The 12,384-nt window shown below is 42.8% G+C and overlaps 1 protein-coding gene and 1 long non-coding RNA gene across 14 annotated transcripts in view; one reads left to right on the top strand and one right to left on the bottom strand.

The window, feature by feature from the left end:
* The window catches only part of KIF1B (kinesin family member 1B), a 74,857-nt gene that overhangs the window by 19,999 nt on the left and 42,474 nt on the right, over positions 1-12,384 (bottom strand). For 9 of the 13 annotated variants that reach the window (XM_065037518.1, XM_065037523.1, XM_065037521.1 and 6 more), the window contains 8 exons: positions 9,886-9,982; positions 8,991-9,139; positions 8,218-8,396; positions 7,973-8,110; positions 6,970-7,218; positions 2,601-2,719; positions 286-371; positions 14-143 (listed from right to left, as the gene is read on the bottom strand). In XM_065037518.1, the coding sequence (XP_064893590.1) occupies positions 14-143; positions 286-371; positions 2,601-2,719; positions 6,970-7,218; positions 7,973-8,110; positions 8,218-8,396; positions 8,991-9,139; positions 9,886-9,982 (1,147 nt within the window). The remainder of the gene's footprint in view (positions 1-13; positions 144-285; positions 372-2,600; positions 2,720-6,969; positions 7,219-7,972; positions 8,111-8,217; positions 8,397-8,990; positions 9,140-9,885; positions 9,983-12,384) is intronic. The other 4 variants (XM_065037528.1, XM_065037530.1, XM_065037529.1 and 1 more) reach the window with 1 other exon arrangement.
* Positions 2,851-5,163, top strand: LOC135575948 (uncharacterized). Its single transcript, XR_010467419.1, has 3 exons — positions 2,851-2,988; positions 3,217-3,262; positions 3,953-5,163. It is a non-coding gene; the product is annotated as an uncharacterized LOC135575948 (long non-coding RNA).

The following is a 12,384-nucleotide window of genomic DNA, read 5'->3' as shown; positions in this document are numbered from 1 at the left end:
CTTTCTTGCTTACCCAGCTCATTCATTCTGTTGATCTCCTCTGGGGGAGTGGTAACATCTGAATTCTGTCCTTGTCCTTCCACAATTCTTAATTCTTCCAGTGACAGTCCAGAGCGAGTCATTGCAACCGAAGAAAAATCACTCTGAAAAATTAAACGTAGCGTCACGTAACAGACTCCTGCAGCTCCTGGTTTTGCCATCTCCTTCCTCCCCCACAATACTTATTCTTTATTTAGAAGCACAAACTACTGCAAAGAAACCTAACTCAATTTTAAGACTTCTTACCTTATCAAAATACTCATTGTCGAATGAAATTTTAGCTGTGCCAGACTGTCGAATACCAGATCCATAATCTGGGGCTTCTTCATCAGCTAAAATAAAGAAAAGAATATTAAAAAAATGATGGGGAGGAAAGGGAAAAACCCTCAGAGTTACTGAAACGGAAACTCTGATTACAACGGAAACCAGTCCGTAAAGCATAAGAGGCCTCATTCCAGTGATCCGATAACATATTAGAATAGTGCTGGAAAAAAATGACAACAGAAATCTACCCATCCCGAACAAGAGAAGCTATGAAGTTTCACCATGAATACATTTCGGAGAATTTTGGAAGCAAAAAAAACTTTAATACTCATTGTGTTTATTTATTTACTTCTGATTATGATACCTGAGGTAAATTAATAACTCATAATACAATGACCCACACGGGGACACATACTTACACTGATTCAAACTGCCATCTCACATTCTGTAGGATAACCCAAGCAGTAACACTAGCAAAGCTTCACCAGTTTGTGCTGTGAGTTTGAGAGGCAGCACCGTCCGTACAATCTATTTCATCTCTCTTTGTGAGAGTAACAACGAGGTCTGGTTAAACACCAGCTATTTTTCCCCCTAGAAATACATGCTTGCAGGACAAATCTCAAGACTAAGAATGTATTCCAAAGCTTCTCTTAGGGACCAAGTAATGCCATGGGCCTTTTTCAAGAGGTGTCCCCAGCTCAATTTCTATTAGCCACGACTCCATTTATTTGGATGGATAAATAGAGTACTCATTTGGAAATATCTGATAAATGCTAAGGAGACCAAACCAAACTAGAAACGAGACTTTTGTACACATTAAAATAGATTTTATTTCACTCGCTGTTTTAGTCCCTGCCAGAGTGATTCTTACACATCTTCAGAGTCTGAGATTTCATTACACGTTCCCATGGAGAGTGAAACTTCCAGGGTTACCCTACCTAAACAATAAAGAAACGCTGGCAGTTAGCCACTGCTGGGAAGGACGTATTATGGGAAGCATCTGTGCTCTCTCTCACCAGCATGAATAAGACATGGCTATCTACCAAGAGTAAAACTCGACTAGCTCACCTCACAGGAAAGGATGAAATATTAGCAGCTGACTAGTGCGCTGCAGTTAAGCTCTGGCACACATGTACCTACACTTCTCGTCTGAAAAGCTGGTAAGTCTTGGTGGTTAAACTGTATGTTAAAGCAGCTTCTAAGTCTCAACACATTTTAGTGAGGGAACAAAATGGAAAACTGCTGCTGATTCCTGTTTATACTGTGCTGAAAGCCATCAGTTCAGGAACTTCTTCACGTGCTATTCAGCAATGGAGGAACACATTTCCACACATTATTTAAAAGTAGAGTTTGAGAAAAGCAAACACTTGGTACATTTAACTTTTCTGCAAGTCACCACAGCTATCAAACCTGCGTATATCCTTGTCCACTGTTTATACTGTGTGCTAGAAAGAAAACCTTTGCTTTATTTTTAGTTTTTAGACTTACTGACGCTAGTTAGCCTTTTCACTGGCTTCAAAAGCAGTGTTGCATTAGTTGCCAGGTATAAACTTCAGCGATCAACACCATCATTTTAAAAGCCTCTAATCAGTAGCATTTCAAGATCTATTCATGCTTGGTCCATGTGATTCACACCAATGAAAAAGTTTCAAAAGAAGAGGAGGTTCTCCTGCCCCTCTGCTCTGCCCTGGGGAGACCACACCTGGAATATTGTGTCCAGTTGTGGCCCCTCAGTTCCAGCAGGACAGGGAACTGCTGGAGAGAGTCCAGCGCAGCCACCAAGATGCTGAAGGGAGTGGAGCATCTCCCGTGTGAGGAAAGGCTGAGGGAGCTGGGGCTCTGGAGCTGGACAAGAGGAGACTGAGGGGGGACTCATTCATGTTTACAGATATCTAAAGGGTGAGTGTCAGGAGGATGGAGCCAGGCTCTTCTCGGTGACAACCAGTGACAGGACAAGGGGTAACGGGTTCAAACTGGAACACAGGAGGATCCACTTAAATTTGAGAAGAAACTTCTTCTCAGTGAGGGTGGCAGAGCCTGGCCCAGGCTGCCCAGGGGGGTTGTGGAGTCTCCTTCTGTGCAGACATTCCAACCTGCCTGGACACCTTCCTGTGTAACCTCATCTGGGTGTTCCTGCTCCATGGGGGGATTGCACTGGATGAGCTTTCCAGGGCCCTTCCAATCCCTGACATTCTGTGATTTTGTGATTAAGAACAAACGTTCTTTGCATCACTAAAACTATTCAGGTCTCATATTGTACCAAGGAGTTGCAATGTAAAGCTGTCAGAGTTTCTCACCTGCTATAGCTTGCACTGCTACTCGCAGAAATCCTCGGACTTCTCCTTTCTCGCTAACAACAGCTACTCTGTGAATCAGAGGCACCGGGTACAGCAGGTTGCTCAGGTAGACGAACGCTCTGGTAAGAGGAAGAAAACAAAACACAAAGGGCATCAGGTGATCGTCCGCAAATCCCGCCCGCAGCGTTCGGTTTGCTGGTGGGACACTCAAATCCTCAGAGTGTACTTTACTCCAGCTACTCGACCTGCAGCGTGGCCACGGGTGCGGATTGTGCACCAGGTGAAGCCACCGAACACTCTGAACCACAGCGTACCGGAGACACAGCACTGTATTAGTGAGTTACAAACCGTACGAAGGAGACAATTTAAGATGACGCTTTCGTAAAAGGTAATTTTTAAATGTTCCACAGTTGGAGCTGTTAGCGGGATGGTAAAGTCTACTAAGGAACTACTGATTATAAAGAATTGTTGGAGTTACTACCCCATGAGTGTAACTTGAAGTGATAAATTAGAAGGGTATAGATCTACTGTGCTCACACAGACTTAAATATTTTACCAAACCTATTAAAACACTCTTCAAAAGAGACTGACTGAATGTTTTCTCTCTTCTATGTAGGTTTGGTAACACTGCATACAGAGTAATGAGAAATCCCTAATAAACCGTAAGTCACCTCCACTGTCTGGGAAGATTCACTGAGTGCACGGATAGGGGAAGACCCAGAGTCTTAACAGCTAAATAGCTTTTGGAGTATTACATTTATATCTTTAAAAACTATACAACCAACAAAACACCACAACAGTACTCTGGAGCAATCGCTAAAAAATTACAGTTTACAATAGGAAAAGCAGTATTGCGGCTGCCATACGCTAACTTGTAAAGTTATATACAAGCAGGGTCTATTTTGGAACAGTAAGTTAACATGTTTTATTGTACAGATTTTTAATTAAAAGTTAGACTAACACTATTAAGTTATTTTATGTTTCTGATATGATGGCAAAAGTTCTGAAAAATACGCTTTGGTGTGACGAGCTTGAGCAAAACTTTTAATGTTGAGAAGCCTAAGAAGTCAGAAACCGAACGGCTCTCAACAACTGGAAAAAATAGAAGGCTGTAAGTGAGCTGTTTGAGTTCAGAAAAACACTGAGATGCATAGAAGTTTAACTAATAATTTTACCAGTCCTTAAAGTGACTAACCAATTATGTACGTAATTATTATGAATTTATGCATATTAAATTATACTAAAGACTAGTCATTTAACTGGATTTCCTTCTTGCAGTCCTTTTTATTAGTCTTTCTTATGAAGTATAATTAAATCCTCAAATTATAACTGTTATTGTTTGATATTCATAGGGCAAGTCCTGCACGACAAAAGAGGACAGAGAAATAAAGATGTTCACTGCCTCTCAGCTGTAGAATTTATTCCGTGAACACAGCAAGACTAATAAAACTCAATTCCTCGTGCCACAACGCTCAGGACCAAAGGTCGAAAGGATACGTTCTCCTTGGGTTCAGGTGCCCACTCCCATGGATTGTCTTGAAATGACAAGTGTCAGTTGAGAACCAAAGAGACAAATACAACACTACTATAAAACAAGGTGGTGACAAAACGCAATAGAGAAGAAGATGATTAATGCGCTCTGAAGTAGCAAAACAAAAAGTGAAGGAAACCATATGACAACAAAAACCAACTGCAACGTAACACTTGACTAAGATTAGGATCTAATTCCTTTTCAGTCTGCTCCGAAGGGAGGGAGGCACTGGCCAAGCAGCGGAAGGCAGAAAAGACTACACTGAAGGAAGAAAACGGGAAGTTTACCTTTTTTTCTCTAAGAAAACATGATATGGATGGAGTTCGGGAAGGTATGCAGTTATATGGTCAACATGAAAAACCACATTTGAAGTTAAGGAGAATGGACATTTTTCCCCAACAGAAAGGAACCTAAATAGCCTCACATTGATCTGTATACAGCAAGAGGCAGTTTCACTAACTAACAGAGGCAAGTCATTACAGAAACCTTCCTGCTTCAAAGCCAAAGCAGTGGCAGGGAAAGCATTCACTGCATGGAAAATAAAGATATGTTTTATTTGCATGGCTGAGTTCTGAAGCTGCTGCCCAACACATGAGAAAGCAATCAGCTTCATTAGCAACTGCAATTTGGTCACCTCCGTAAAATGACAATTGCAAAGGAAAAAGATGTTTCTCATCTTCCTTAACCTCCTTCCACCCAGTCGCTCAGCCCACTGGGAGCGTTTGAACTTAGAGAAGAAAAGGACATCATACAAGAAGTTTTAAGCTTCCCGTGTGGTGATGAAAACGCTGGATCTCTTCTGTAGACTGGAGAGCAACAGCACGTTTGCTTTATGCAGCAATATTGCTTTCCAGTGCCTTCCCATCTGCTCCATCACAAGACAGTACCGAGGTAAGAGTGAATTATATCTTAATGTTCTCCTCCTCCTCTTGCCACGTTTGGGAGGACCCCAACTCCCCATACATCCCACATTTCAGTGTCCCCTACACCTGAGCCCAGCAGACTGAAGGGGGGAGCGGTATTAGCGAAAAGATTGGTGAGGTAAAATGGCATACGACAAAACCAGAAATGAAATTTAACAAACACAATTTGAAAAAATAAAAGAAAATAGAAACAAAAGCAAGAGAACTCAGAATGATGATGGAGTTTTTTCAAAATAAACACGTCAATTCAAGATTTAAATAAAATATCCCATAGTACTCTCCCACCTCCCTTAAAAACATAGCAAATGCTTGATATGTCACAGTATTAAATAAATCAGTCTTAAAGACAGCCCAACATGCCAGAAGAGATGTCTAAAGGGACCAGCTCTTTTTTCCTTAATAGTTATAGTACAAGCCAAAGAGTCACAGCACAGGGAGAGAAGAAAAACACTGTGATGCCCAGGGAGTCAGAGAACTACAAGACCTATTTCTCCTTCTCCTCCTCTCCTTTGTGACCTGACTCATTATTGCTGATGACCCCCTCTCCAGGAATTTTGGTTTTGTTATAAATTGAATGCGTCTTGGTGCTAAACAGTCCGGCAGCGTTCTGCTGGCAGAACAGAACGGGAATAGAAACAGAGAACAGCAACCAACAACTGGGAAAAAGCCATTCAGCTGCCTGCTCAGAGATAATGCAAACTAAGTGTCACTCCTCGCTACAATTTCCAAGCCAAGCAGAGCTCCCATTATGTGCAGCACACATGCTTCAGGCCACTACCCGTAATCGCCTATAGACACAGGGCTCAGTATTCTCTTCAACACACAGAAATGGGAAGCAAGTTGTGTCACTGCCAGGAAGCACAACCGCCTCCATTATGCACCGTATTTGCTCAGCCTGTGCTGTGCTTCCTGAAGAGTTTGTGAAATGAAGGTGAACAGCTCGACTTTTTCCCAAGCACCGCAGGTGGTGCTGTGAAAGCCCACGCACCGCGGGACAACGCGCCGACTCTGCCAGCGCTGCCACGAAACGCCGTCCCGGCCATCGCCGGCGGCGCACGGACGCTCTAACTCGCTGACTTGAACCACCCCCGAGCCAGATACGGCAGCTTTGCCAAACTGACTCTTGTGGATCAGATTATCCTGAAAGAATTCAATCTTACAAAACCCATTATCAGACGTGGCAGCTAAGGGTGCAAATTCACAGAGATCAAAGAGGAGTAATGCAATTTCTTGCATCTTTAGTAACAGTGATTTTTGTTCCAAAGACTAGATTAAGGAAGTTCCAAGTTTTAGTCACAACTTGTAAATAGTTCCACTAAAGACAAAGAATGAGGTTTGACAATACAGCTAAGCTGATCTAAAAGCTTGACAGAAGACTGACAAACCCAGTCCCCCATTTTTACAAATAATACAATCAAGCTTCTCGCATTCGAGGAAACTGCAAAAAGATCCTGCCTTCCTGACCGTCCCTGCTTACGGTCACAGAAAAGGATGAAGCCAAGCTCTGGTCCCTTCTCCTTTGTTCTGTCCTTCTGCCAGCCATGCAGTCTTACCCCTTTTTTGTACAACACCATGGTAACCACTCCCCTTACGGTTTTAACAAGCAGATTGGCTTACAGACTGGTCAAACAAGCAAAGAAACCATCACTAGGGGAGTGGGAGCAGAAGAGAGGAGAGCAGAGTCTTGCATTGTTGCATCTAAGGGTTATTTTCTCCATTATTATTTAGGTTTCATGGCCTCTGACATGGGAATTTAAAACAATGTTACCCTACGCTCATTCTCTGGCAATTCCAATTTATGTGTATAGGTATTTTGGCTGGCTTAAGAGATACTCTATGCAGTACAAGGCAAAGCCATTGCAGCCTACAGCAAGAGCTGGTCCCTTTTGGCCATTCTCACAGTAACCTCACCAACCTTCCCACTAAAATGAACCAAGGGGATCGGTCGTAAAACGGGTCGCGCCCATCATTGAAGAGGTCTGATCCCTCCTCGGTTCCAGCGTCGGAGCCGGTATCATCCACAAAGGCCTCATCATCAAAGTCCTCCATCTCATCCTGCTGCTCGTCAGCCAGTTCAGTGATGTCGGAGTCGGCCGTGGAGAAAGTGGGGGAGGGCGTGCGATCGGCAAGGCGCTCGTTCACGCAGCCGTGGAATATGGGGGAGCTAGATATCAGTTAACGGAATACCGATTAACAGAGTGAGGGGAGAGAAGAAAGCTTCATTTAACAGCCGTCTGTTGCCATCAACACAGAGACCACCTGAACAACAAGAAAAGGCTTCAGACCATCTGGACTGCAATGAAACGTAAGGGAAGGGATTGCTAAACAAAATCAGGAAAAAGAGCGTCCTTGAACTGAGCAGAAAGCAAATGAGAAATGAATATAAACATGGCCAGACGTACAGATATCGAGAGCACATCTACTTCTCAGAGCTACAACTCTTATTTCCAACATGTGGCATTTTTGTAATTAAAAATATTGCGAAGGTGCAGCAGACATCAGGAAATACTAAAGAATCCCATCGGGTGTTAGGTGTTTCTAAAGGGTATGACCAAACCATTTGAACCACACAGGTAAGTAAGGCCCTGTGCCACTGTTCCCCTCAGCTTCCAGTGTCCTTCGTATTCCCACAGCTGTGCTCCAGTGACTTCAGACAGCATTAGCCAGCTACCTTTTCTTAAAGCTAAACTTATAACTTACTAAGGGATCAGTCAAACCAGATCCTACAATGTTACACCAGAACTGGCAACATTCTGAAGAGCACTTTCTGCTCTTCACTATATTCTAAGTCAGAAATCCCTGAAAGACACCACACACAACTAACGCTAGCGGCCACAGGGTTTATAACCACATCCTAAGTTCATGCAGAACTGACCAGAGTTACCAGTGACCCAACAGTTGAGATGATTGTCTCATACCTTCCAACCAGCTTAAACCAATGAAACCGATCGTAAAAAGGGTCGCTGCCCGTCATTGTGCTTTCACCGTCATCCTGCGCATTCGACGCCATTTCCCCAGCCCTGTCGTACATCTCGCGCATCAGGTCCAACCTCTGCCTGCGTAGAAGAAAGCGGGATTTAAAAATTAACAGGGAGCGAATAACAACAGTAGACAACGCAACGTGGAGTACACCGATGTCTGTTCTCCAGTAATATTTACATACTTGAGTTTTTCTAGGGACCAGTAATGCGTTGCTCCGTTCTTCAGATCCTGGACCTCCACAGCTACCACTGTGCGGGGGAAAGGTCTGTTGTCCCGGGTCTTCTCCAGCTCAGGGGGCAACAGCTCTGGTGGCAGCGGTGAGTAGAGGGTGTCTGTCAGCAGGACAAACTGAAACTGCACCTGGATGGAAACACAGAAATTACTTTAGCTCTGCGAAGTCAGATATAGCATCACAAAGGGGACAGAGACCTAACCCAAGGCAATATATGAAGCCAGTTCAACTTTCATCTCTGTGAATAGATTCGGGGGGGGTTTTAACGTCTGGGGTTTTTTTCCCCCTCAAAATGGCATCGAACGTTTTACAGCTGAGAACATGCATCTTGCCTTCATCACCACAGCTGGCAGAGGTCTGGAAAACTATAGACCCAGCGGATTCTGCAGCACCCACTTCTCTTGATAAGATGAATGACCACATGAAGTTAAAAGCAAAAAGGAAAAGACAGGGCCCTGGAGAGATGTACACATGCTTATGATATTGACAGGAACAGCATAAGGGAAACGAAGAAGAGGAGCATCTATCAACCAGATTTGCACGGGATGATCATTCAGAAGTCTGAGTCAGAGACTCCTGATTTCCCAAACCCTTCTAAAGTCCAAACTAACAAGCAAGAGACACATAACTTTAAAGACTGCAAGTAACTCTGTTTGAAGCACAATTATGCAGTCAAAACTGATGAGTCAGAAAACTCAAAAAGCTACTCTGTATGTCCCTACCTTTTTCTTTAACTCTACACTGATTGCGTTGGCCTCTTTCAGATACACTGCGTTTCCCCAGAGCTGGTCCCTCAGGGAAGTAAACTGGTGACATTTCCACTTCCTGAAAGCCCACTGCGCGAGTTCGTACTCATGTCGTGTCCAGGGCACTAGGACAGAGAAACAGAGAAATCAAACACTGGCTTCTTCTCTAAACCACCCCTGCAGCGCCTAACACTGCTGCTGTGTCGCCAGGTTCTCAACACCTTTGCTGGAAGAGAAGAGCAGAAACTTGGATTTTTATTATTCAGTGAGAAAAAACTGGATCCAAACATCCTCACCACCGTTACTGGACATATAATGATCAACTAGGAGATTTGGAACAGAGAAAACGAGATAGATTCTATTCCTATGACTTTAAATTACTCATTACAGCCAAACGCTGAGACAGTGGAATGAAAGCAAGTATTACAGGAATAATAAGCTCTATAATAAACTGTATCCACTGTCCAGAAATGGGGTTATCCAGACATGTCACAGCATGAAGTCTAAGAATTCCTACCAAGAAAAGAAACTGCAAAGTCAAAACAAGGCAACATATTATTTTGGTTTGACATTCGAACTCCATTAGTGCCAAGAAAAGACAGATTCCTTCCAATTCAGGACCACCAAATCAAATACTGTAGTTACACTAACATATTTCATGCATCAATTGAATCTGGGGATTTATATCTACTGTTTATGTGGAACTTATTCTAATCCTAGGTACTTTACATCTCCGTGCTGTGAGGATTACGGATAAGACGTTATTGTTTCACAGCTTTCCAAAGCGAGTTTTCTATCTGTTGTGAAGATACTAGAGCAACTATTCCTTTAGGCTTGGCTGTAGCCAAATTATTTTCAGCTTCAAACTCACCTTCTTCTTCTTCTTCCTCTTCCTCCTCGGTTGTTTCAGCTGCCAAGGATCGTGTCTCTACCTGCTTCTGTAAGGCCTGCAGTTTACTCTCATAGTCCTGCGGGGAGAGAGGAGAAACCGTGTAGGAGGACAGACAAAAGCCAGGAGAGCAGCGAAGAGAGACTCACACCTCAGAGGAGTGACAGACAGAACACATAGAGACATCTCCATTAACGCTCAGAGGTCACACCAACATCTGTCCTTGAAAGAGAGACGACAGCGGCTGATAGGATTAAGATAGCAGCCTTGCTTTTTAAAATCATCATACGTACATGCTCAGTGTCTGTAAGATGGAAAGGTTTAGGATTTATTTTTTTTGCTCAAGACTGGAAAAAAGGGATTTTGGGGGACCTGCTTGCTGCTTTTAGGAAGGTAGCAAAGAGGCAGAAATAGAGAAAATACAGAAATAAGTTTAAAAGAGGATGATTATTCGTCTTCATTTTCTCAAACAGAAGTATTAACAGCACCACTGATTTGCCTTTTGATACAAAAAAATTCATTTCAGATTTTAGAAAAAGACATTTTGTTTTCAATTAGCTTTTCCTCTTGGGATGTAAGTATCGCGCTCTCCCACGTGTATTTCACGTGTCAGGAGGTGAACAAAACGCCACCGCCTTGGCGAGTGGGCAGAGCAGCCTGTGCAGGTCTCCCCACAGGGAGCACTTCAACAATCCCTTCTGCTCTTGGAGCATTTTCTTCCTGTCCAGCATAATCATGCCTTGAAAGAAATGCTGCTAAGACCTAGAGACCCTTTGATTATTTGCTGGTAAAACAAATACAAATTCAAGATATTTAGAACAGACACAGTCACTGTGCTTCAGGTCTCAAGAGCCTATCTCGCTGCTGTATTTGATTTTTTGAAGATAATCCTTTGCACAGATTACACAAATTAAACTGGCTTCCTTCTCTCTTCCACAGCTCCAAATGCTAAAATTCTTCTCCAGGAATGCATTCAGAAGTCTAACAGCCCTATACAAGGAAAGCTTTACACTCTCCTCCCATCCTATTTAAGCACACCATCTCAACAGCTACAGGACTTTGGTTTCATACAGCCAAGTATCGTACTTAACACTGCCACAGTGCGATTGTGTCAAATTTAAGACAAGTTCAGTCAGGAGATAAAGCTGAAGTTTGCTCCTTTAAGTTTCTAAGGAAGATTTCCTGGAGGTAGCACTAAAAACCAGTAGCTACGCTCTGAGAAACAACCACCTCAAAGTGCGGAATTTTCAATACCATTAATTCAATACCCAGAACCATTAGGGAGAGAAAACAGAACTACTAAAGGTATATGGTCTTTGTATGAGTGCTGCATTTTAATTATCTGGTTTCCTCTTGAAATTGTATTCAGTTAAAATGTTCCTCCTTCTTCCTTTGTGTCTCCTCCATTCACTCTAAGGCGGCTCCATACTGACAGTGTAAGGAAACGTCAGCCCAGCAGCAAAAGAACTACAGATAAAACAAACATATGTGCTTTCTTTTGATATTCCTTCTGAAATTCATGATCCACCAAAAAACTACTCTAGACTCACTAAGGAAGTTTCAGACTTACCTATAGTTTTGAAATACCCAGTGTACTCTTAAAAACTCGTTAACATAAAGGCGCTCTCTCCGATATTTTCCCCCATCTGTGTAAATAACACTATGACATCTGAAACCAAAATTAAACGGGTCAGATGTGAAGTGGCAGAAATAAGCTTCTCTTACTTCCACTGAAAGGCAAAATAACTGATTTTCCTGTAGTCCGAAGAAGATAATCTCAGGGTGTTATTCTGAGTGGCTAGATTGTAGAAATAAAGAAAGGAAAAGCTCTTTGAGTTGTGTTTAAGGAGAATCTTGGATCAGATTCTTTTGGAGAAACTGAAAAGCTGCAGAGGGACGAGTCAAAACTCAGGAGTATTTCACTGTGGCAATTCCACTTCCAGCACGAAAACCCAGGCACACTAGAGCCACTCAAACCAAAGACCTGCTCCTTGTCTTCTCTACCTGCGAGCCAGGCAGCTTCTGTACATTTAAATACCTAGATAAAGGAAAGTTTAACATATGCAGACACTTTTTATTGAGTCCACACTAACACCACACACTCAGACTAGGCCAGGCTTTGCATGACCAGACTGGACCAGCATCTTAAGCAGAACACGGTACCACAACAACTTCGAATCTTTGCTCTATGTGATGTCTACAAAGGTGTATGTCTGTAGTTTGTGTGATTCCCTCCTGCATTTAAGGTAGATAAAATAGTCAGTTTCCTTTGTCTTCACTGAGCAAACAGAGAACAACCAGCTCTGTATTTTCTTCCAGAATTTAAACAAACGGCACACGGGATGGTACAGCACCGAAGACAAGTATGGTTTGTATCCCCTTGCACTATAAAAAGCTTTTTTTTTTAAAGAAAAAAATACACTCTGCAACAGTAGACACAAATCCACATAGGCTGCTTTTCATGAAAAATCAGGGTGAACG

The sequence above is a fragment of the Columba livia genome, chromosome 21, assembly GCF_036013475.1.
Source record: "Columba livia isolate bColLiv1 breed racing homer chromosome 21, bColLiv1.pat.W.v2, whole genome shotgun sequence".
In the NCBI taxonomy this organism is placed as follows: Eukaryota; Metazoa; Chordata; class Aves; order Columbiformes; family Columbidae; genus Columba; species Columba livia.
Note: the sequence above shows the minus strand (reverse complement) of the source record. Positions and strands in the feature narration are given on the sequence as shown.